Source organism: Ailuropoda melanoleuca, chromosome 2 (genome assembly GCF_002007445.2).
Source record: "Ailuropoda melanoleuca isolate Jingjing chromosome 2, ASM200744v2, whole genome shotgun sequence".
Taxonomy (NCBI): domain Eukaryota; kingdom Metazoa; phylum Chordata; class Mammalia; order Carnivora; family Ursidae; genus Ailuropoda; species Ailuropoda melanoleuca.
The window spans coordinates 109,467,308-109,493,059 of record NC_048219.1 but is presented as its reverse complement, the minus strand read 5'-3'; the positions used below and the strand labels follow the sequence as shown (position 1 = coordinate 109,493,059).

The 25,752-nt window shown below is 38.3% G+C and overlaps 1 protein-coding gene across 1 annotated transcript in view; it reads right to left on the bottom strand.

The window, feature by feature from the left end:
- Positions 1-25,752, bottom strand: part of THSD7B (thrombospondin type 1 domain containing 7B) — an 848,738-nt gene that overhangs the window by 562,203 nt on the left and 260,783 nt on the right. Inside the window, 1 exon segment of the mRNA XM_034654492.1 lies at positions 9,137-9,947. Coding sequence (XP_034510383.1) covers positions 9,137-9,947 — 811 coding nt within the window.

Sequence of the window (25,752 nt, the reverse complement as noted above, 5' to 3'; positions counted from 1 at the left end):
CTACAGTCCTTACAGAGGTCCTCTGTCCTTACAGAGACCACTGAAAGGAAAGCAACGTAAAGGTAGATATAAGTTTGGCATAAAAGGAATCCATCATTTAGGACAATTTTTACTGATTAAGGGAAACTTACAGTTCATCCTAGAAGTCAACAGACGCAACAATAACAGTGTTTTCTTCAATGTATCAGATCCACAAAAAAGGGAAAAAATGTGTACTTTGCAGAGATGGATTTGAAACACTTTAGTAAAAATTCTGGTGGACTATGCCCACATGATCCATCAGGTTAGATAAAAATTAGACAACATTGTCAACAATGTGACCTCAAAGATGTCAAGGGTAATGTTTCTGCACATTGTGGTAGAAGGTAGAGAAACAGAAATGTTGCCACTTACCACCATATTTTCCTAAGAACTAAACATTTTATGATAGTATGTGAGTCATCTCATAATTCTTTGATGACTCAATGAAATAAATAGTATAAATTTCATGAGATAATGTTTTTTAAAAAGTTGTTTTCATTCAATATACTGCCTGGAACTCAAAAGAGAACATGGTGACTTCTGGTTTCTATTCCAGCATCTAAGCAGTGTCGTTGCGGTCATCAAAATGAGAGAAAAAAGCTAAACAAATGAAAAATCAACAACTTTTCTTCAGTTCATCAGAGAATGTAGTCATGGGACTGATGACTGTCCCAAAAAGTGGAGAGACAAACAGGTGGCTATGGAGAATCAAAACTTACTGGGAGCATTCCAGAACAGCAACTGGAGCCTCTACAGGGTAGGAAAACTTAAACTGTGATTAACAAATTGGTGGTGGTGTTGGTGCAGATGAGCTTTACAGTTAAAAAACTTCAGGAGTGCCCAGTCCTACTAGAAATCCTGTATTTTCATGAGTTGCACCTCCAGAAGTCTGACCAAGTTCTCACAATAAAGAAAAATCTTCTCATGCTCCCATCAAGGGGAGTGGAAAAGTAGTCATTCTGAAGTATACCCAGAAAACTCATCTTTAAAAGGCCCATCCCCAAAAGTAACTATTTTACCAAAGCCTAACCAAATGGGATTTTACCAGAGCCTAACTGATCTGGGGTAAGAAAATACCCAACTCCAGCCCCCTCCAGCATTCCCATATTACCTAAGTGGGAAGGAAAAACTTGTGAGGTGGGAGAAGCATTTTTAAAGTCCACATCCTGGGAGAACAGGTTCAATAAAAGATTAAGACCAAATCATAGGACTATAAAACATTTCCCCTCTCCCCCAAATTCAACATAACATTAATGAGGCTCCAGCTCAATAACGGAGAATTATAATAAAACAAACGTCATGTACCAGACCTTAATTAGGAAGAACTCTCTAAGGAAACCCAAAAACAAAAGGGAAAAAGGAGAAAAAATATAACAAGGATAGCAGCAGAAAATTTTAGCCTTTCACCCCTATAACTACAGCAAACACAGTCAAATAAATACAAAATCTCATACTCAATGTCTGTTTATCTCAGTTCCTTTTACCTAGTACACCGGGTCTAGCTTTCAACCAAAGAATACAAAGCATACTAAAAGACAAAGAACACAATTTGAAAAAGACAGAGCAATCATCAGATTGAGACTAACATAATATAATAAAAAACATTAAAATTTAAAAAAAAAGAAAGAAACTCACATATAGCAAAAATTTTGGCATTACCATACTGGTAATTTAAAACAGCCCTGATTAATATGCTAAAAGCTCTAACATAAAAAAATTTACAATATGCAATGCTATATTCATCTTATGAACAGAGAGATGGAAATTCTTTTTTTTTAAGATTTTATTTATTTATTTGACAAAGATAGAGACAGCCAGCGAGAGAGGGAACACAAGCAGGGGGAGTGGGAGAGGAAGAAGCAGGCTCATAGTGGGAGCCTGACATGGGTCTCGATCCCATAACGCCGGGATCACGCCCTGAGCCGAAGGCAGACGCTTAACCGCTGTGCCACCCAGGCGCCCCTGAGAGATGGAAATTCTATTAAAGAATCAAAAGGGAATGACAGAAGTTGAAAACATTAAAACAGACATATAGAATGCCCTTTGATGGGTTCATCAATAAACTGGACATAGTTAAGGAAAGAATCACTTAGCTTGGAAAAGTGTCAATAGAAACTTCCAAAATTGAAACATAAAGGAGAAAAAAAATGAAAAAACAAAACAGAATATCAAAAACTACAGGACAACTGCAAATAATGTAACATCCATGTACTAGGAATACCAGAAGTAAAAGAAAGAAAAGAAAAGAGGAAAAAAGGAATATTTGAAGTAATTATGAGTGAGAAATTTTCAAAATTAATAACAGACAACCAAAGATTCAGGAAACTCAGGGAACATAAAGTACAGGATAAACTTTTTTAAAAAAGAAAAAAAAACAAAAAAAAACCCCAAAAACCCTACACCAGAGCATACAATATTCAAAACAGAAAATCAAAGATAGAGAATATCTTGAAAAAAAAGCTGGGGATGGGGAATTGGAGTGGAAAGTAGAAACATCTTGGCTATAGAGGAGCAAGGATAAGAATTGTATCAATTTATTTTTAAAAACTGTTCAAACAAAAACAGAGTAGAGTGTTGGAAGAAAAACACCCACCAACATAAATTCTATATCCAGTCAAATTATCTTTCAAAAGTAGAGAAATAAAGACTTCCTCAAACAAAAATTTAGGAAAGTTGTCATCAATAGACCTGCCTTGAAAGAAATGTTAAAAAGAAGTTCTTCAGAGTGAAGAAAATGATTCAGGTCAGAAACTTGGAACTCCATAAATAAAGAAGAACTGTTGAAGAAGGAAAAATTGAAGGTAATAGATAATAATTTGCTCAGAATTATAACAACAATGTATTGAATAATTATGGGTTATTGGTAAGTGAAATTAATGACAGCAGTGTTATAAGGGATGGGGAAAAGGGACTGGGAATATTCTGTTACAAGACACTTGCACTATGTATGAAGTGGTATGTTTTATTTGAAAGTGAACTTGGATTAGTTGTAAATTTACACTGAAAACTCTAGGGTGACCACTGAAAAAGGTAAAGAAAAGAGACTATAATTGATATGCCAAGAGAGGAGACAAAATGGCATAATATAAAATGTTCAATTAAAGTCAGAGATGAAAAAAAAAAGGAAGTCAAAAAGAGGAACAAAGAACAGGGCAATAAACAATAAATGTAATAGATATTAATCCAATTATATAAATAATCATTTTAAATGTCAATGTTAAAAATATATCAATTAAAAGACTGAGACTATGAGAGTGGATAAATCAACAAGACCCAAGACCCAACTTATATTATCTACAAGAAACCCACTTTAAAGACATAGGTAGATTAAAATGTAAGGAGATAGAGAAATACATAGCATGCTAAAAGTAATCTAAAAGAAAGCTGGAGTAGTTATATTAGTTTCAGACAAATCAGAATTCAGAAAAAGGAAACTGTTAGGGATAGGGAGAGACATTACATAACAACAAAGGGGTCAATTCTCCAAGAAGATATACCAATCCTTGATGTGTATGAACCGACCAACAGAACATCAAAATATGTGAGGCAAAAACCCATAGAACTGCAAAGAAAAATAGATGACTCCCCTATTACAGCTGGAGACTTCAATACCCCTCAATCAGTAATGGACAGATACAGCAGGCAGAAAATCAGTAAGGACATAGTTGAACCAAACAGCACCATCAATCAACTGGGTATAATTGACACTTATAGAATACTTTATCTAACAATAGCAGAAGACACATTGTTCTTAACCTTACACAGAACATTCACCAAGATAGACCACATTTCCAGGCCATAAAACACACCTTAACAAATTTAAAAGAACAGAAATCATATGAAGTATACTCTGAGGACACAACAGAATTAAACCAAAGACCAGTAACAGAAAGATGGCTAGATAATCCCCAAATACTTGGAGATTAAACACCACCCTTTGAAATTACACATGGGTCAAAGAAGAAGTCACAGGAGAAGTTAAACAATATTTGGAATTGAGCGAAAATAAAAATGCAGCTTATTAAAATTTGTGGGATGTAGTGGAAGCAATGATTAGAAAGAAATTTATGGCACTGAATTCACATAGTAGAGAAAAAAGAAAATACCTAAAAGCAATAACCTAAGCTACCTTAGAAAACTAGAAAAAGAAGAGCAAATTAAATCCAAAGTAGGCAAAAGAAAATAATAAAAATTAGAACTGAGATCAACAAAATTGAAAGCATAAAATCGGTAGAGAAATATCTGATACCAGAAGCTGGTTCTCAAAAACAATCAGTAAAACTGATATGCCTCTAGCCAGGTTAACTAGATTAAAAAAAAGAAGAAGAAGAATAAGACACAAAGTACTAATATCAGTAATAAAAGAGAGGTCATCAAAAACGATCTCATGGACATTGAAAGGATAATAAAGGAATATGATGAACAAATCTGTGCCTACAAATTTGATAAATTACACAAATGGATCAATTCCTTGAAATATACAACCTGCTAAAACTCACACAAGGAAAAATCTTTAATAGGAATAGGTGTACATATATTAAAGAAATTGAGTCAATAATTAATAAACTGCCAAACCAGAAAACACTAGGTCCCAATGGGTCAACTGTGAATTCTACCAAACAGTGAAGAAAAAAGCTATACTAATTTGCTATAATTTATTTCAGAAAACCAAAGCAGAGTACACATTTCCCCATTCATTCATGAGGCCAGCATTACCCTATTACCAAAAATCATGCAAAGACATAAGAAAAGAAGACTAATACCAATATCTCCTATAAACATATGTGCAAAAATCCTCAACAAAATATTAACAAATAATACCCAACAACACATAAAAAAAAATACTACCTTATACCCAAATGCAATTTATTCCAGGTATGCAAAGCTGGTTCAACAATCAAAAATGAATTAACACAATCTAACATATCTACAGGCTAAGGTAAAATTACACAATCATATCTATACATACAGAAAAAGCACTTTTAAAAAACCAACACCAATGCATGACAAAAATTCTCAGCAAACTAGGAATATAGAGGTAGTTCTTCCACATGATAAAGAATATCCATGGGTTGCCTGGGTGGCTCAGTCGACTGAGTATCCAACTCTTGATTTCAGCTGAGGTCATGATCTCAGGGTCTTGAGTTTGAGCCCCCTGACAGGTTCTGCCTGAGTTTTTCTCCCTCTGCCCCTCCCCCCTGCTTGCACTCACGCATACACTCCTGCTCTCTCAAGCTCTCAAATAAATAAATATTTAAAAAAAAAGAATATCCACAAAAAACCTACGACTAGCATCATTCTTAATTGTGAGAAACCGGATGCTTTCTTGCTAAGATCAGGAGCAAGACAAGGATGTCCATCCTCATCACTCCTATTTGACATCATACTGAAAGTCCTAGATAATACAGTAAGACAAGAAAAGGACATGAAAGGAGTGCAAATTGGAAAGGAAGAAATAAGACTTTCTTTGCCCACAAATGATATGCTTGTCTACACAGAGAATCCCAAAGAATCTTCATCAACAGTAACAACACAAAGTCCTGGAACTAGTAAGTGATTATGAAAGGGTGCAGAATACAAGATTAATATATAAAAGTCAATTGCTTTTTTATACACTAGCAAGAAAAAATTAGAACTTGAAATTAAAAACACAATGCATTTATATTAGCACCAAAAATATGAAATACTTATGTATCAATCTAATAAAATATGTATAAGATTTACATGATAAAAAGTATAAAATGCCAATGAAGAAATCAAAGATGCATAAATGGAGAAATATTCCAGGTACATGGAGGGGAAGTCTCAATATTATCAAGATATTATTTCTTTGCAAATTGCTCCATACACTACAAATAATCCCAATCAAAATCTCAGCAAATTATTTTGTTTATTGAAAAAACTGATTCTAAAGTTTATATGGAAAAACAAAAGGCCCAGAACAGTCAATACAATATTTAAAAAGAACAATTCAGAGGACTGACACTACCCAACTTCAAGACTACTATAGAGCTTCAGTATTTAAGACATTGTTTCACTGGCAAATAGATAAATAAATCAATGGAATAAAGACAGAAAGCCCAGAAATAGATTCACATAAATACAGTCAAATAATCTTTATTTAACAAAGGAGCAAAGGCAATTCAAGAGAAAGGAGAGTCTTTTTAACAGATGATACTATAAAACCTGAATATCCACACGCAAAAAAAAAAAAAAAAAAAAAAAAAAAAAAAAAAAGAATTCAGACATCTACCTTATCCTTTCACAAGAATTAGACTGGATCATAGACCTAAATGTAAAATGTAAAACTATAAAACCCCTAGAAAACAGTATAGGATCAACCTAGTTGATCTTAGGTTTAAAGAACTTGTTTTAGATGGAACACCAAAAAATAGTTCACAAAAGAAATACTGATAAATTGGACTTCATTAAGATTAAAAAAAACAAAAACAAAAAAAACTTCTCTGTGAAAGACACTTTTGAGAGAATGAAAAGACAGGCCATCAGTTGGAAGGAAATATTTTCAAAACACATATCTGATAAAGGACTGGTATCCAAAATATAAAAAGAATTTGTAAAACTCATCCATAAGAAAACAACTCAAAAAATAGGCAAAAGATCTGGACCTCTCACACCAAGGAAGATAAACAGATGGTAACTAAGCATATGAAAAGATGCTGAACATCATATGTGATTAAAGAATTACAAATTAAAACAAGATACCACTACACACCTATTAAAAAATGGCCAAAATCCAAAACACTGACAATAGCAAATGCTGGCCAGAATGTGAAGCAATAGGAACTCTCATTTATCGCTGGTGGGAATGCAAAATGATCCAGCCACTTTGGAAGACAGTTTGGCAGTTTCTAACAAAACTAAACAAACTCTTACCACAAAATACAGGAATGTGCCCACTGGTATTTTTCCAAATGAGTTGAAAACGTATGTTCACACAAAAATCTGCAGATGAATGTTTATAGAAACTTTATTTATAGCTTCCAAACTTGGAAGCAACCAAGATGTCCTTCAACAGGTGAATGGGTAACAAATTGTGATATAGCCATACAATGGAATACTGGTGGAGGAGGTAATCAAGAGGATATGACTACCAGTTGACCTTGCGCAGGACCTGGGCAACTGGAGGCTCCTCACTGCCTCCCTTATCCTTGGAATATATGCCCTGCACACAGTGGGAGCCTCTCCAAGGACATAGCCTTAAGGGAGTAACGTGTTTTGAGACCATCTAGATGAAGCCCCATGAAGGCTTCTATATAAACTTTTAAGATTTGGCAGGTGGGTACAGACATCTACTCATTTTGCAGCCACTTAAAACAAGCCCCATAAGTAAGTTCTCTTGATTATTAAAATGTCATCTACCAATCTGGAGTGGTCTCCTCTTTCTTTGGTCTCTCCCTGCCCTGTGTATAAGGGGTGGGGGTGGGGGTAGTTTGTAAACCAACAAATACTATCCAGTGATAAAAAGAACTGAGCTATCAAGCCATGGATACAGGTGGAGGAACTTTAAATGCATATTGCTAAGCAAAAGAAGCCAATAAGAAAAGGCTAACTACTGTATCATCCCAACTATACAACACTCCGGACAAGATAAAACTATGCAACCAGTGAAAAGATCATTGAACGTCAGGGACCAGAACTGGGAGGAGGAAAGGTGAGATCAATAAGAGGAGCACAGATTTTCAGGGCAGTGAAACTATTCTATATGATACAGTAATGACAGATACATATCATTATACATTTGGCCAAACCCACAGAATGGACAACACAGTGAATTCTAATGTAAACTATGGACGATAGTATTACATTGATATGGCTCATGAATTGTAACGAGTACACTACACTGATGCAAGATGTATGTATGAAATTGTACGTGTGGAGGGGAGTAATGAAAAGGTATATGGAAACTATTTTCCACTCGATTTTTCTGTAAATCGAAAACCTCTCTAAAAAATAAAGTCTCTTAATTAAAAACAACAACAACATAGCAAAAACAAGCAAGCTAAAAATGAAAACACTCTCTGGAATATTAAGAAAACAATGTCTTTACAGAATTCCACATACACATTCAAACAATATTCACCCAAATCATCTGCTTAATCTTTTGGGCTTCACAGAGGCAGGCAATAAAAGACAGAAAATCACTCTTCAATGGACTTGCCAATTGCCTATGGCATAAATCAGAATGAAGCATCAAAGATAAAATATGCTCATTTGTGAAGTCAAATAAAAAAAACAAAAAACAAAAACAAAAAACAATCATCACATTACTTTGTTCTTGAATAGCAGAGGTAGTCTTTTGAGCCTCTCCCAGCCAGCTGTGGATTCCAAGAAAACAGTAACTCATGATAATGATTAATTCTAGGGACAAGTGTTTCACTGTTTTGTAATTTAAGTACTAGTGAAAGGCATTTAAATTTGGAAAAACTTGGTAATATACCAGTGTTTCCATTTAAGACCTTCTGGGGGAAAATTAAACAAATACAACTTTGAACATATTTCTATATACTTAGGTCATGATTTTTTTGGTATTAGAACTGAAAGTAAAACAGTTACAAATAATTTTTAAGCCTAAACTATCCCTTTTAAAAGTTGTAGTCCATTCCCTCTATAGGCTTGTAATTCTGTTTGTTGCTGAACAAGGTAATATTTTTTTTCAAATCAATGCCAAAGAAAGTATTCTTGGATTAACTTACTGCTATTATTACTACTATAAAAAAAAAATCTACAACTAAAATGTTAGAGAACCTTCTTACTCATGAAAACAAAAGTAAACAAAAACAAATAAAAAACCTGAATATTATGAAAAATGATAAAATATTTTTGTAAACTGGTTGATAGCTTGATAAACCTTGGTAATATATGCTTTATCCTATATAGTTGCACTACTAATTGCAAGAATTCAGAGCTCTGCCTGGTCTATACTCTGAAATATTCATAATTGAAATTGAAAACTTCTCCAATGAAACTTCTAAAAATCCAAATCCCAACCTGGTTATAACTTTCCTTTTGTAGGGAATCATAAACAAACCTTATAAAATTACATTGCAAAATATATAGGTGAATCAAAGATAAAAACACTTGAAGTCCTCCTTACCTTAACATAGCATTTTTTCCATCACTTCTGGTGCACCAGACCTGCCGGGTTTGATAACCTATCTCTAAGTCCCAGGGCTTGGAAAGGGGATGCGGCTTGTAACTTTGAGGTCGAAAGGCGACTCGTTCCTTGGAATCAGAGCTAAAATCCAGAGCAGTTCTTCCGCTTAGGTTAATTTCTTTAAGATGAGGCAGTCTACATTTACTCCATGGTCCTACTTTAAGGCTAAAAGTATATTCCTCTTCACCAAGAGGACAGGAAATGGGAGTGTCGCAGGCTCTGGACTCCGTCAGATTGGGACACTGAGTCCCGCCATAGAGAGGGGGAGCGATGGCCGCCCGGGTCCTGTGCTGCAATCGCTTCTCACAGCCCTTGCTACACTCGGACCACGGTGAGAACTCGGATACAACACAGTCCTGGGGGCAGGGAATGAGGCAAGCTTGTTCTGTGGAGGGCTGAGGGGCAAAGTGTTCACATATTTCATTTACAACCCTGGTTCTGTTCAACTTCTGAATACAGCGCACAGTCCGGTGCTGCAGCCCATGCTGCGCCGTCACGCACTCTGCGGTCCGAGGCTTGGCTGGGCCAGGGCTGGAAGGAACAAGCACGCAGTGGTGCCAGTCAGAGACCTCCCACTGGAAGAGGTCGCTGTGCCAGTCACACACCCGGAAGCAGCTTCGTTCCTTTGGAGGCCTGCTGTTCTCATCGCAGTTAGACAGGTGACTCGTCCACCCTTCCAAGTGGAAACACCACAGTGCGCGACTCTGCACTCCACCCGGTCCACAGTCTCCCGTACACCTTCCCCAGGGGCCTACGGGCAAAAGACAAGGGCGTTAATTACTCAGAGATCCCATGCCGCCATCCACACAAAAATGGGTCAATTTGCCCACTTCCCAACACAACCAGTACGAAATTATGGGTTCGAGGGGACAATATAATCTGGTCGTTCAGAGTGTGGACGCTGCATCAGTTTGCCTTTGTTGAAATCCCCACTCCGTCTCTTACCAGCGAGGTCAACTTGGACGAGTTACTTCCACTTTCTAAGCCTTTGTGTCCTTAACTACGTAAGAGACAGAATAAAAGCACTGACTTGCAGGTCTGGTCTGAGTTCAGTGGTACAATGCCAGTGGCCTCTGTCACTTTATAAGTGCCCTTTCACAATGTGGTGCCAGTACACACTTAATAAATGATAGGTATCATTATAGTCATTATGTTCCAAAGCCTATATATCTAACTCAATATTAATACTTTCTAGTTAGACAATGTTTCAATCCAAAAGAAAAGCCCTAAACCCAGGATTTTAATAAAGTAGGATTTTACATGTTTCCAAGCCTTCAGCTCAATACTGCTACTGCAGTTGGCTCAGAAGAGAAATATGTTTAAAAAAATAAATAACCTGACAAAGTATCTAAAATATACTTTCATTTGTTAAATAGGTGTCCCCGCTTTTGGATTTTGCTTGCAGAGTGAATTGCATGAAACAAAATATCTGATGGGCGAGGATATACTAAAAACAGCAGCAGCACCATTGAACTGCTTATGAAAATTCTGCCCCTCAGATCCCTGAAATATACATACTTTGATTTCTCATAGGTACTGACTCTGGATCAAGCTTCCAACATTAGTTTGTAATACACCAAATCTTTTAATTAATGAATATGTTTTCATGGGAAAGAGTCCCACAAAGAAATGGACAGATAAAAGAGCATCCTTTGATGTTTCTCACATTGTTTTGTATCTAACCCGCAGCCTCATCCAGAAGGCTGACGATATGTTTCATAAGGATGGCAAGTAATCACGTTTTGTGTCAATGGGAAAAGAATACTTTCTTCTCTTTCACTGTACTTAATTGTAACATGAACCTGAGAAAACTTTAGGGGCTTAACCATGTAACCTTTGCCCCTGCACTAGGTTGTGATAATAAAGGCAATTCACACCCTGAGAAACCTTTTAATTTACTTAGGTAAGAGAAAGAAGGTGCAGCCTTTCCCTCTTTCCCCAAATCTGATCAAACACCCAAAACTTCATGAAATATGTTTTCATGCACATCCATTATATCTCTAGGAACAGGAAATGTGTACAGAGTCACATGCACTTAGGAAGAGACATATACAACCCTGCAGAAATGGGTATTTCCTTTTGCGGCCACATGCTGCAGTGAGGATCTCTCACTTTAGCAAGACATCAGTTTTGGGGTTCTGACATACAGTCTACCCAGTTCTTCCTCACAACCTTGTCTGGATATGTAGACCTACCGTGCCAGTGGCCTCTGTCACTTTATAAGTGAGATTAACATAGAAAATACCCTCATGTCCTTTCAGTGCCCCCATCCTGGAGCCTCCTCTTACTGAAACGGACAGAGGAGTTTCATTGGAGGAAGTCAGCTTTCACTCACAGAAATGCCCTTGAGTTTGTCCACACATTTCCCAGGTGTGGTGTCCCAGCACGGACTGCTCGTGGCACAGTAAATGCACATAAAAAATGGTACTCTCAGCACAAGCTGATCTCATCAACTGCCCGCAATTCTGGTGATTTTCTCCTCGATCACCCACAATTTTGTTTTTTGTAAATTGAGATGTCCATTGCTACATGAAAGTCATTTATAGGCTTCATGTGTCCAGATGTTCTGGAGCAATCTCAGTTCAAGTACGCCATCCCTTGTCCATCATGTCAGACTATGCATGCAAATTTTCATTATTGAAAAAAAAAAACTGCCATGGTTACTCAGTAAAGAAATACTTCCAAAAATATAACCTTAGAGTAAACTTTAAAATCTAAAATCAGTTTTGAATAATATAAAATGGCTACTGGATGAAACTGAAAGAAGCTCTTTTTGAAAGTAGTAGGTTTTTAAATAATGGCTGTCTGCTTATCTTTTATTTGTTAAGGTATCAGATACACACAATTTTCCCCTTAGGACTTTTTTGTGTAAAGAACGTAAGACCAGAAGAATCAAACCATTTCTAACCAATCTGAAAAAAGCTAATATTAAATTTAATTCATCTAGAACATCTTACAAAGTGATCTTTATTCTTACTTTTAAAGCATTTTACTAACACATTTTCTTATTAAAATGTTTCCTTCTTATTGTAAGTTTTTCACCTACTCTCAAAATTGTTAAGGTAGCTCTCTTTGGTTATTTGAAATCATTAATATTTTAAACCTTATACATTACTATTCTTCCCTTAGCTTTCACATTTTCCATTTATATAGAAATGCACCAAACAGTAAAATTTTTCTTAGATCAATGGAAGACAAAATATAATTATTAGGAAGTAATTATCACCATTTGTTAAGGGCTAGCTGTGCTGTGCTGGGTTTGGATGGTACCAGAGAGCTGTTACATATTCAAGAATTTTACCAGGTGGTTTTTAAATCATTCATAGTTTGAAATCAACCATGATGAGAGTATTTACACCACACTACAAATCAAGGCAAATCAAGACATTAAAAAAACAAACAAACTGAGAGCTGGTTTGTCATACACCACTAGTGATTTGCCCAGTTCCTTCCTATCCTTACAACAGTCCTCTGACATGGGGCTAGAATGCTTATTTTATCATTTAGAGAAATGAAGCTCAGAGAAGTTATAAAGCACATCTAAGGTTACACAGCTAGTACATGGTAGACTAGAATGGGACTCCAGATCTGTGAGACTCTAAGCATGGGCTCTTGCCCTGCATTTGGAGAGTCTCTTCCAGGGTGTGCATTGGTATATGTGATCCTAACATCACAAGGTGGATAAATCTGTTTCTTAGCTTAGCTATGATCTCTCTGATCTGTTAGTTAATATTCCTTTGAAAATGAGTACAAGTAATCAAGGTGGTATATGAGCAATGATTTCCCCCTCCTAGCCCTGGAAATGTTGATAAGCATTAGTCAGTACATTTAGGAAGGCACAGTCAGGGGAGAATAGTTTCTCCTCATGTTAAAAGCAAACTTTGCAGACAACTGAACATGTAAGTAACTAGCAAATATAAAGTGAATTGTGTATGCTTGGAATAAATGAAAAATAAATTGCAAGCAAGATATACAAGAGGGAGACAAGACCTCTCAGCAATTGACCTATAACAATTTGCATTTCTCAGGCATACAGAGAAAATGTGTTCCATGATTTATTCAGTTGTGTTTGCCTATGAACTTTAAACACACACACTAGTGAAAATCACATAGCCCTGAGGGATTTTGCCATTTCAGAAAACATGTATATTGAAGTAAAATGTGAACTACAGTTTGAGAAATCTTGTATCCCTTGTACAAGTAGAGAAATAGAACATATTAAAGTTTTCAGCAGTTGCATGAAGAAAATGAATATCACCTTTAAACTTTCCACATACATAAAATGAGATTATGGTAACAATATATATCTGAGATAAATAATCTAAAGAAACGTAAGCTTTTAAACATCAATCATTTGCTATTTCTTTTTTTTTTAAAGATTTTATTTATTTATTTATTTGACAGAGAGAGACTGAGCATGAGTGGGAGGAAGGACAGAGGGAGAGGGAGAAGTAGCCTCCCCACTGAGCAGGGAACCTGATTTGGGGCTCAATCCCAAGACCCTGGGATCATGACCTGAGCCGAAGGAGACACTTAACTGACTGAGTCACCCAGGTGCTCCACATTTGGTATTTCTTAATTGAAAATAGGTCTCAAGTAATACAAATAAAACAAAATTGTGAACCAGTAAAGGATTGAAAGTTTAATTAGACATAGTACGAGTCTAAAACTCATGCTGTGTTACATTCTCAGAAAATATTTCAGTGGTATAATAGGAATAATGATTCAGTACTTGTTTACCTGGACCAACATTATATAAAAACATCATCCGCCTGCAAGTTACTACCTTTTCTGTGCAATAAGCCCAGTTACTTTGGAATAAACTGCTAAATCTTTTAAATCACATCAGTTTTAATTAACACATTAACATTTTGGTTTAGAAGTAAAATCTCTGGACATGAAAGGGTAGCATGGATGAATTCTTGGGTCACATTCACATATAAGACTGTGATTCCTCTTTGTTTTTGTTTTTTTTTTTTTCTGCCTGTGTTTTTGCAGAAAGTGCAAATATGTGAATGTTCTAATGTAATATTCCCCTAGAAGCAGAAAAGTGCTGGCACATTTTATTCTAATTAAGTTACCCTTAAGTGGATTAGTTGAGATGAATGTATCTCCCAATCTAAATCATCATATTGAAGCCTACCTGCTGGGTGCCTGAATTTCAGGTGTGCCATTCATGAAAATGCCTACAGCAAAGGAAAAAGGGAACTCAAGTGGTCAGAGAGAATAAACACATTCTGGCTTTCACACAGCATTTGCCACTGTTTGAGGCAGCAAACCTGACAATGCCGTTCATCCAATAGGAAAAGATGTTTATTTTACTATGCATTTTTTTTCAACCACAGCTTTTATTATCCTGACATTGCTTTATTTTTAACTTGGGCAATGGGGTTGAGGAATGACAGGAATGTCAATGCAAAGCTTTAATATCTTAACCAAATTATTTGTGGATAATTACTATACCAAAGCACTCATAAACCTCAACATAACCAAATGTGAAATAAAACAACACTAACTGGTAAGATGCCTCACCTCCAAGAAATAGCTTGAAATTTATGTAGTAGCTTTCGCGTCTTAAAAAGCCTTCACATCAACAGAGGAGTAATTAAAGTAATGCTTCCCTTGCACAGTGGACAAATATCTAAGAATCTCACTTTCTAAAATATATCAGAGAACCCAAGGAATGAGAAAAGAGTAGCATCTGAGCATTCATTCACTAAAATAACAATTACTCACTAGCTACTACTTGGCAAGTAGTGTATTAGACTCTGGAAATATAAAAATAAATGAGACACATAGTATCTCTTACAAAATCTGTGTGCTAAATGTAATGCCAATTTGCTCCTGAAGAGGACACTTGGGTCTCTCCTTCAGGTGTATCTACACTTACTTGCTACACAGTTGAACAATTGTAACGTTTTGGTTCCTGGAGCTCATTAGACCTGAAGCAGCAAACCAGAAATTGAGAGGACCACTGGAGGCAGAGGGACACTGACAGAAGCCAGAAGAGAGGGCCATTTTCAAGTCTACATTTCTGAATCTATCCTGTTAATTAGTAACTCCTACTAGCAGTAGAGGCTCAAAGCCATGCAGTACTTCCTAAACTCACAGAGAAAACCTGTTCATTATATATATAAATAGTATACATATTTTATGTGTATGTATAACTGAGCTATGCATTGGATATCAAAGGAAACACAACATGGAAAATGTAAAAACATGGAAAAAAACTTTAAATGAGAAAAAATTTAAACCATAATGTATTTTATTTTAAAAACTACATTGCCCTTTTTACAAGAACCAAAAAAAAATTCTTTATTAAAACTAAAACTATTTTCAAAACATATTTGTGGTCTGAGGATATGTGTGCTGAAGTATTCCAATAAAACTCCTCAGAAAATTTTAACAGCAACAGTGCAGAGCTACTGAATGTAACTTCATTTTCATAGGTACAAAGATTTACTTTTGAAGACAGTTTATGATTCCATGCAAGGACACCACAGAGCATTCGGATTGAATATTTACACTTCCAGAAAGCATAAGCATTGTTACTAACATTCCAGGCTCTTTCTGTATGATTGTGTTTTTGTTTGACACCTAACAGCACGTCCTAAGTCCATTTCATCTTCGTGGACAGATGCCTCTGACTGAAAAGCAAAATGCCTCTGTTACTTATCATTTATTATTACAAATTATTAGTTGCCAGTGGCTAGAACATCCATTAAAAGTAGCTTGACAGCAAAGCAGATTAGAAATATATCCGAAGGACTCATCAGCTAATGCAAACACCACAGAGACAGAAAAACCACCTTTTAAAACTTGTTTATCAATATTTCTGGTTTGAATTCTACTTTCTAAAAATTCTGAACCCTAAAAGGAAATCTCAAGCCTCATATTCTTCACTGCATTCTGACATAAAGTGGGTCCTTTCAGATCACTAAAACCTACGGCCTGCTAACTGCCTCAAACGTGGGAATGGAATTCCAGGTAATGTGACAGCCCACAGTTTTTGGAAGAGAAAAAGAAGCCCAGACAATCCAATGAGCTGCCCAAGGTCACACAGTCATTTGGAGCAGAAATGGGACGGAGAATTCTATTCCAGACACCCAGTCCTGTGATCTTTACACTATATCATGCTAGCTTCTATTGTAACATCCTAAGACTGCAAGGGAAGAATAAGGATTCCATAAATGGTTGTGATCCAAGATGTGGGGAAGGGAAAGGAGGAAAAATATAAAAACAAGTAGAAATTACATAAAGACACATATAGCACAAGCAACTAACTTCCTGTGAATGCTGATAGTTTTCAGTCTCCCACACCTGGAGCCTTCCCTGGGGCCCTTCACAACTTATGCGAAACGGGATCCTTCCTGCCTTTGCATGCTTGAGAACATGGACTAAGCTACTGTTCAGGAACATAAAGAACCAGCAGGGGTCAGGAGATTAGAGCACAAATGAAGCCTCAGCACCAGTAAGGAATTATGTGTCCCTAGAATAACTCTAGCAAATAATAGTAATAAAAACTTTTTGAACACCTACCATCTTCCCAATCCCACATGTATATCATTGATATTTTTCTGCTTTGCTAGAGGAGACCATCAAAGCCTGAAGTCAAAGAACTTGCTCCAGGTAAACAGCTCTTGGGGTGCCTGGGTGGCTCAGTTAGTTAGGTGTCCAACTCAATTTTGGCTCAGATCACAATTTCAGGGTCGTGAGATCAGCCCTGCGTCAGGCTCCGTACTAAGTGTGGAGCCTGCTTAAGGTTCTCTCTCTCCCTCTTCCCGTTCCCCCACACCCCCCCACTCTAAAAATAAATAACTAAATAAAAGATAAACCAGGTAAGCAGCTCAGGAGCCCTGACATTGGACTCTCCAGGTCTGTCTACTCCGTGCCTGCTCCATGACAACTACAATTTAACTACTTCCAGCAGCCATATCTCTCGAGCAAATGAAGCCTTGCAATGCCCATTAGATATACTATATTTAGAAGAGGGCCTTTTCTGAGCACAGCTGGTGTGAGGGGCTCAGGGCACAGCCACTCCTCTCCTGCCTAAAGCCCTTCTCCCGTGCGTTGGTCTCAGCTCAATGGCATGGCTTGGGTATGGCCCCGGAACTCCTGGGGCTCTGATATCTGTCAACGGATATTTATGGGGTGTTCTCATCCCATAAATATGGCTCCACTCAACTTTGACTTTACTTACAATAAATGCTTCAGCTAAGCCCTCTAGATTCCCTGGAGAAGCAGAAGAAAATCATTTACTCAGCTGTTTGGTATCAGTTAAGTGGAAAAGGCGATGAAGAGGACGCCGGAAACAGAGTGAAGCTGAGTCCCACACAATGTCCTTCTGCAGGACTTTCTCCTGTAGCTCATTGGCCACTTGGGCAGTGACTAAACTTGAAGAGGGCCAGAAATTTGTTTGCTTTCTACTTCACAGGAAGCAAACTGGAACAGGTACTTGGGAGGCTGAAATTTTTAAGCTGTGCTCCTCCCCCTCGAAAAAAAGAATAAAGTGCTATTTCCACAGTGAATAATCAATACATGTTGGGCTTGATAAAGAAGGCCTTTCTTACTGTTGTCTTAGAGGTTCACTGGAAAAACGACGATGGTGGGACTACGTAGATAAGCTTTAAAAATACATGAAGCAAAAGGGTAGGGTGGCATCCATTTTATTTATCATTAAGCAATTCAAGAATTTTGCCTGTGACAAAAATTGCATTAGCGTATACTTGAGATGATATTTTTTTCTTAGTAATTTCAATTCTGTAACAGTTACATGGAGTAGATCCACTTCTCAATACATCTCTCTAGAAGCAGATATTCCTGGTGAACAAGCAAGAGAGAACAAAACAGAAGCTACGTTTGGATGGACAAAACATCTAGTTCATCCAATTTTTTCTTCTAAAAAGAATAATTATTTCAGTTTTGAAACAGCACTTTTAAGACTACTTGAGACTCTTGTCATCTGAAAAATAACTTCCAAGTTACTGATTTGAAAAAATACCTGAGAAAGAGCAGTACCATGACACAATTACAATATTATTTTCTATCTAGAAACACTAGAAATACCTATTTATCCTATATAGCCTAATGAGCATCCTAAGGATTCTATTTAAAAGGGAGCAAATCCAATCAATCACCCATCAGTTTTACTTCCTAAGCATCAATCCAATCTGTCCATGTTCTTTATCCCCACTGTCACCACCCTCGCCCAACCACCACCTTTTCTTGTATGAGTGAGAGGGGCAGCCTCTTGACTGGTCTTCTAGCAGGTACTGCCCCACCCCACTACAGCCCTGGCATCAATTCTTTCTCCATATTACAGACATACTATATCATTTGATAATGCAAATTTGTACCACATTGGGTGCAGCTTATTATCTATATGGCATTTCCATGCTAACAGCTCATCAGTAGCTTCCCACTCTTCTCAAAACAAAGAAAAAGTTTTAACATGACATGCAAGTGCCTACCTGATCTGGCCGCTTCCCACCCCCTTTGTATCTGATCACCGGGGCCACCCACATTCACTCACTGCTCTGCCATCATGTTGGCCATCCTTCCGTTCCTCCAATGCTCCAAGTTCCCTGCCATACCTGGGCAGTCACATGTACTAGCCCTTGAGCCAAATCACATGCTCTACCTCCTATGGCCAAAGTAATTCCTTCTCGCTCCTCCTATCTTAAGTCACTTTCTTAGGGAGCCCTTCCCTATACTCTGGCACCACCTTACTCCACTACAAAACACTCATTGCACTTGCAATTACAAATCCCACTGTGTAATTTAAACTTTGTCTCTCCCACTTGATTCTAAACTCTGTGATGGCAGAAACATGTCGGTCTTACTCACCACTCTATTCTGAGCACGAACCTAGTGCTTGGTATATGGTTAGTCTCCCACCAATTATCGAAGCTGGAGCAAACAGCATTAGGAAGCAGAATCGTGTCTAAATAGAACTAGGAGTAATGTCAACACCGGAAACTCATCACACAAATGAGTGGATGGTTTTGTCCGAATGAGAGGGGGGAAAAATAAAAAGTCTGTTCTGTGTTTCCTTAGCATATGCTTAAAGGAAGAAATCCTCAGCGTGATGCCCAATAGAATCCTTAAATACCTGTTTTCCACAACCCTGTTTGTAATGCCCATTATTCTTTGTTGCAACTCTCTGGGCCCCTTCTTTCCAGACACCACAAAGACCCTGCATTAAGGAATAGGGTACCCAGTCTTCTCATGATTAGCATGCTAATTTTACCATTAATAAATACACAAGTCTACAGAAATACCTTTGACCTTGGACATGGGTCTCATCCAAATATTCTAACTGACCCAGGAAGTTGACTCAACAAGTAAGATTGCTATTACCATTTTTTCTCAGAGGATTCAAATACTTTTTTTCTCAGAGACTTACATATCAGATCCTATCATCCCAGCCTATCACTCGAAAAACTAAAAAAGTGTCCAGGGATAAAATTATCACTGTGGTTACAATTTCAGTATAATAACAGCAACAGCAGTACCACAGACACTGTGGACAGACACTGTGCTCAACACTTTATAACAATCATGTCACTCAGTCCTCAAAGCAGCCTTGCAAAGTAGACTAATTTTCAGAACTCCCAGATGCCTTAAATTTCCAATTTCAGTAAAAATTGGCAGAAGAAATGAAAAGAGAGTCAATGTGATCACTATAGGGTTTGTTGATATGATTACATTCTCTAACATCCAGGAAAAGACCTAAGAAAGGAAGGGCCTGGAAAGTGCACTTAAAGACTGTTCATTTGGAACACTCCTCTGCCTGAGAGGGGGAGCACCAGAAACAGAAGGAAACCCAAGAAATCAGCCAGGATGAAGGCTCCTGGCTGGACTCTCAAGGAGTCTATGTAAAATGTCTTTGTGCTCAAACCCTAGCGCAGCTTTGAGTGGGATTGTTATTCTGAAGGGTCAGAGACAGAGTCTCCACCTTTGTGTGGGATTGGGGGAGGGGAGAAACATATTTAACAGGTACATTTTCTTTACAGAAACACAGACTTTAATTAGAAGGTGATGGGAAGACACATTTTTTAAGACTTTTGTTGTTTTTTTTTTTTTAGAGAGAGCGTGCTCATGTGCAGAGCAGTGGGGGGGGGAGACAGGGAGGGACGGGGTGGGGGGAGGCAGAGGGAGAGAGAGAAGCTTAAGCAGACTCCCCGCTGAGCACAGAGCTCAGCTGAAATCACTTAACCAACTGAGCTACCCAGGTGTTCCTTGAGGACACTTTTGAGAGCAAACACAGACAGCCTAACAATATTCTGCCTTTGGGGTTGCCAGAAGTCTTGTACATAAGGTTATGTCAGATGTTTCTGAGGGAAGGATGCCCTTCCCTTGGCACGTACCTCCTAGCTCAAAAATAAAAACCTCCCTGCCCCTTTCTCCTGTCTGCAGTGAGACTTGTAAGAATAGAGATGTTGGTGTTAGTAACGAAGACAGAGACACCATGTATCTTGCTTTGCCAGGGAGGAAATGGAAGCCTGGGGTGTCCAGGCAAAGAAGGCCGAGACCACCGAGCACCTCTTGCAGATCCAAGGGCTCAGCACAGTGGGAAAGCAGCACAAAGGACAATTCTAGAGAGGTCAGCCAGCCTGCCAGGAATTAGGACCTTCTAAGTGGTGACCAGTATGAATGGACGGCTAAGAAATTGGGAACCTCCCAAAGAAAAAGTGGGGTCCCTGGTGGTACGAAGAGCTCCAAATAAATAATCAAACTAAGTAAACAAAATTATATTTCTTGCACACTTAAAGTTTTAACTGAGTACCCACTACAATAATCACCACCACATATAATAATTAAAGGGAATCAGAGAAGCAATAATAAACACATCTCCCACCAGCCCAAGGGCTGACGGCCCCATAGGACATTCAAGCCCTTGGCTCAATAGCACACTGAAAAAATCCATCCTCATTACCCTTTTCTAGCCGAGTGAGCACAAGGCAGTGGCCTGAAGCCTGTGTCAACTCTTTTTAGCCTCCTCCTCCCCTGCATGGCTGGAATTTCCCAGGGTGCATTGTGCGAATCCAATTTACAACGAAAGTGAATTGAGGAAATGTCATCTGAGTTATGCGGGTAGTTTACATTTACATAGTGAAAATAATTACTGTAAAGTAGCATTTATCATTTGATAAGACTTCACGTTAGTACACAGATGATTGAAAAAAATGCTGAATTTTAACAGCTTCTGGGGACAAGGAAGGACTAGGGTGCCTCTCTGCCTCTCCTGTAGTAATCACTTCATCTGATTCCAGCTGAAGATAACATATCATCATTCAGGAAATCCCAAAATGTGTTCACTGGAACAGCTGCATCCTCTGAGATCAGTACGCAGAGAGGAGTGCTGTTATTAAATAAATTTGGGAACAATGCAGAGTTAAACAAAATTTAAAGGTTTCTATTTCCAGGAGTCCTCAATACTTTCTAAATATACATTGTGAATCCCAAAGAATTTATCCCTAGAGTGCAATGGTTTACAAACTTCTTTCCCTACATCATTCTTTTCCCGGAGGAAAAAAATGCATACACATTTTGCATGTGTGATGCTTTTCCCTTGTTAGATGAGGTGGCTGGCCATGTTTTTTTACTTAATGATTTTAAATAACATGAAATTATGATTTTAATTTTAGGGTCCAATGCAACTTTCAATCCAAAGCCTAGCACTTATATTCTTGCAAGATGCAAATACACAAAACCACAAAGTATAAATCAGAATAAGTCTAACTTAAAAGTTGACTTATAATAAGTCACACACACATCAGAATAAATCTAAGATCTGCCACCTGTTCACAAAGAATGAAACAGATATAAAACACATAGCAGAGATCCATCTGTCCATTAGGTGTTACTGAGCAATTTCAAAGACCTAGGACACAAGATCAAAGTGCATGGAACTGTGACAAAGCTTAAGGTTCTAAAGGCATGAAATAATTCAGAGCAAGCACTAAACATGTCACTAATTTGCAGCCCAATAAAAACAGTCCTGCACATGGTACACTTCCCTAATTTAAGATTTTCCATGTCATTTCAAACATAGCTTGTGCTGTCTCTAGATTTTACTTCAGGATATGACAAGATGTACTTTATTGGCCACACACAATTACAGTAATGTAATCATTGATTCTAAGTTTAGAACACAGATTTGTCGACTCTATATTCCATGCAGGAACGTTCCATAAATGTGATATTCTGTAATACACAACAAACAGAATTGATTTAAATATGTTTATATAATTAAATTCATATTGTATTGTATGTTATATTAAATATATAATACATACAATACTAATCGTATATTAATGTGATACATATTTAGGCCAATTCTATTTCCTATGCATGATATGCATGACATATTTAACTATATATATATGTATTATGTAGTATATATAAATGCACATGTCATATGATAATAGATTGTTATGTAATCATATTAGATATAATGTGTATGTATGAGTGTGTGTAAGGATATAAACACACCCACATACGTACATATATATGCATGTTGCCTGTTCATTCTGTTAACCTCTTATTATATTTCATTAGTACAAATCAATACCCACCACTAAATGCATTGCCTCAATGACAGAAAGTATTGCTAATCTGCACCCCCCATCCCCATCCCACCACCAATAACCTCAAGGAGTCTTTTTTTGCTGCTCTTCCTTCTACCCAAAGACAAATGGATAACTACTTCCATTAGTTAAAATGCTCTGTTTCTGAATATACACATCAGAGGACTGATAACCAACACTTAAGGAACGTCAGTTCTTTCTACGCACAGAGACCACACAGAAAGTAATAATGCACAGAAAGATATTTCTGAATCATCCAAACAATTATTAATTTACATTCACTGTCAAACTATACTGTATTATAATTCTGTTCTCCAAAAATCAGTATGTAATTCATGGCCTACGTATGGAAATTCAGTGTGGGCCATAGCATCCTACTCCCTGGGCACTAACTTACTGTAACACGCTATTAGAACTCTTTATCCCCCTTGTGATTTCAGAGAATTAGTCTGAGCACCTCATAATTCCTATCCTGATGAAACACATTATCAAAAGCCTATGCCACTTTGAAGTAATTGAAGTCCACACTCCCTAATCTACATCAAGATTTACTTGAGCTTTTCTTTTACTCTGTTCAAAACGGATGTAGTCCCAGCATGAATCCCTCTCCTCTGCTTTTTTGCCAGCTGACCACATGAGCCATGGGGTATGCTGGACAACTGAGGTACTGGTCTCAGAAAGAGATAATGCTACCTCTTTGTTCAAGGAGAAGAAAGGAAGAATCAAAATTAGCTTTCATACTCAGACTGGGGGCCTGGGGACCCTACAGCTCTTCTGTCTGCTTTTCCCACTAGAATACATGTGTAACCATTGTCTAGCCTTTTTAGTTCTCACTGAAGAGTCCCTTTGGGGGTAAAACACCACCACTCCTCTTTGACCTGCCTCTTTTCTCATGGCAACTGCAAAAAGCATTGGAGGCAGAACATCCGTTGCTCACAGTGCTGCCAAAGCTTTTGTTCGGCTAGGGGGTGACAGCAGATGCGAACGAACAATCTGTCAGTGCTTTGGAAGCCTTGCGCGAGTAGAATAGGGTGGAGCAGGGGGCAAGAACAGCCACCCCCAACCTGCAAATCAACACCTTACCTGACCATCTGGGCACAGAAAATGGACAGAAGCACAGCAGAGGGGGAAAGGCTCTGCTCACAGTGTCTGACCAACTACCCTTAAATGCTTATGTTCATTTGTTCTTCCAAACACCTAAAGCAAAGAGTCAACAGTGGTAACTACTTTAAGACAGGAGAGAGCAGGCTCATAGAAAGCATTTTGGAGCTATACAGACTTAAGTTCAAATCTCGATTTTGCCATTCAGCCCTCTGTAACGTTCAGTAGCACGCTTTGCCTTGATGTTCATGATTTCAACCTGTAGGCTGGCCAGAACAGACATGACGTATGAGAAGCTCTTGACACAGTGCCTGGCATACAGTGAGCAGCGAATGAAGAACAGGTCCATGTAGGAGGCATTGTCTGTCACCAGGCTCCAGATCCACACAAGCGCTGATCTCAAATTTGGCACCTGACATTTGGGACCAGATAATTCCCTGTTGTGGAGAGCTGTCCCCTGCACTGTAGGATACTGAGAGACAAACCTCCCTGACTTCCACCCTCAAAGTGCCAGTAGCACCCCCAGTCTCCAGGCATTGCCAAATGTTCCCTGGAGAGCAACACTGCCACAAGTGAGAACCACAGATCTACACTGAATCATTTAATCCTAATCATTTAATCCTAACAGATCTACACTGAATCATTTAATCCTAACAAAGCCAGGGAGGTGGGTGACTTATCCATTCCATAAAGAAGCCACATTACCTATCCAGGATCCCAGCAGTAATAACAGGGGGGATCCAGGACAGTGAGCCAAGAGCCTGAACTCCACCTGTGTTTCCCATCTTTAAAATATGCATTTTAAAGAACAACAGAAGTCCACTGACACCTATTCAGCATTCTATGTTCAACCTCCGGTGGCCCAAAGCAATATTTATTTGACTGCATGATTCACCTTTCCCCCATTTTTACTAACCATCGATAAGCAAATTTTCAGAGCCACCTTTCCCCATAGGTTTCAGTGCTACTTTACTAAGGTTCACTTTACCTTCTCCATCCTCTGTTCCGGAAATAACCTGGACTTTGGAATCACAGTCGGGATTTGAACTGTGGCTCCTCCACTTGCTAGCTATGCATACGTGACCATGGGCATGTAACTTAATCTCGCCTTCATGTCCTACCGAACAGCAAACTAGATTTTGTCAACTTCACGGTTGTACCGGCAGCCAGTTCTCCAGTGCAGCCCACTATACACATCACAGCTCAAAGGTACAAAATTGCAGTTGTGAAGGGGAACGCTGCCCTCCACCCTTCTGTGTAGGCCATTACTAGAGGCAGTATGATTCTTTCCTCTGCATTAAATGTGCTCTGCCTGTTTACATACTCAAAAAGATGAACCTTACCTCCCCCCCAGAAACACAAGTTTAGACTAACCCAACTCAACAAACTGAATAACCCAACCGCCCCAACTAGTCTAAGGCGAAGGAACTGTGCAATGGGCCCAGCGGCAGTGCTTGTTAGCTGCCAAAGGCAGGGGGGGCCCTTTTCCCAGGAAAGGGGCCAGGGTCTTCCACAGTGCACATGGTCCATGAGAGGGCAGTGAAGACCCACTGCCAGCATAGACAAATGATACCTTTTCATCTAGTTGGACTGAACATGACCAATTAGCTTTCAACCCCTTGCTGTTGTGGTTCTAAATGAGGATGTTTTAATAAGATGCTTAAACATCTCATAGAGAAAATGTCAAATATTTCAATCACTTTCCACCCCTAGAACTTCAAAAATACCATGAAACGTTTTTGAGTAAGGACATTTTTAAGCACACACAGCCCCTTGGGGTGTCTGGGTGGCTCAGTCAGTTAAGCATCCAACTCTTGGTTTCGGCTCAGGTCGTGATCTCAGGTCTTGATCTCAGGGTCCTGA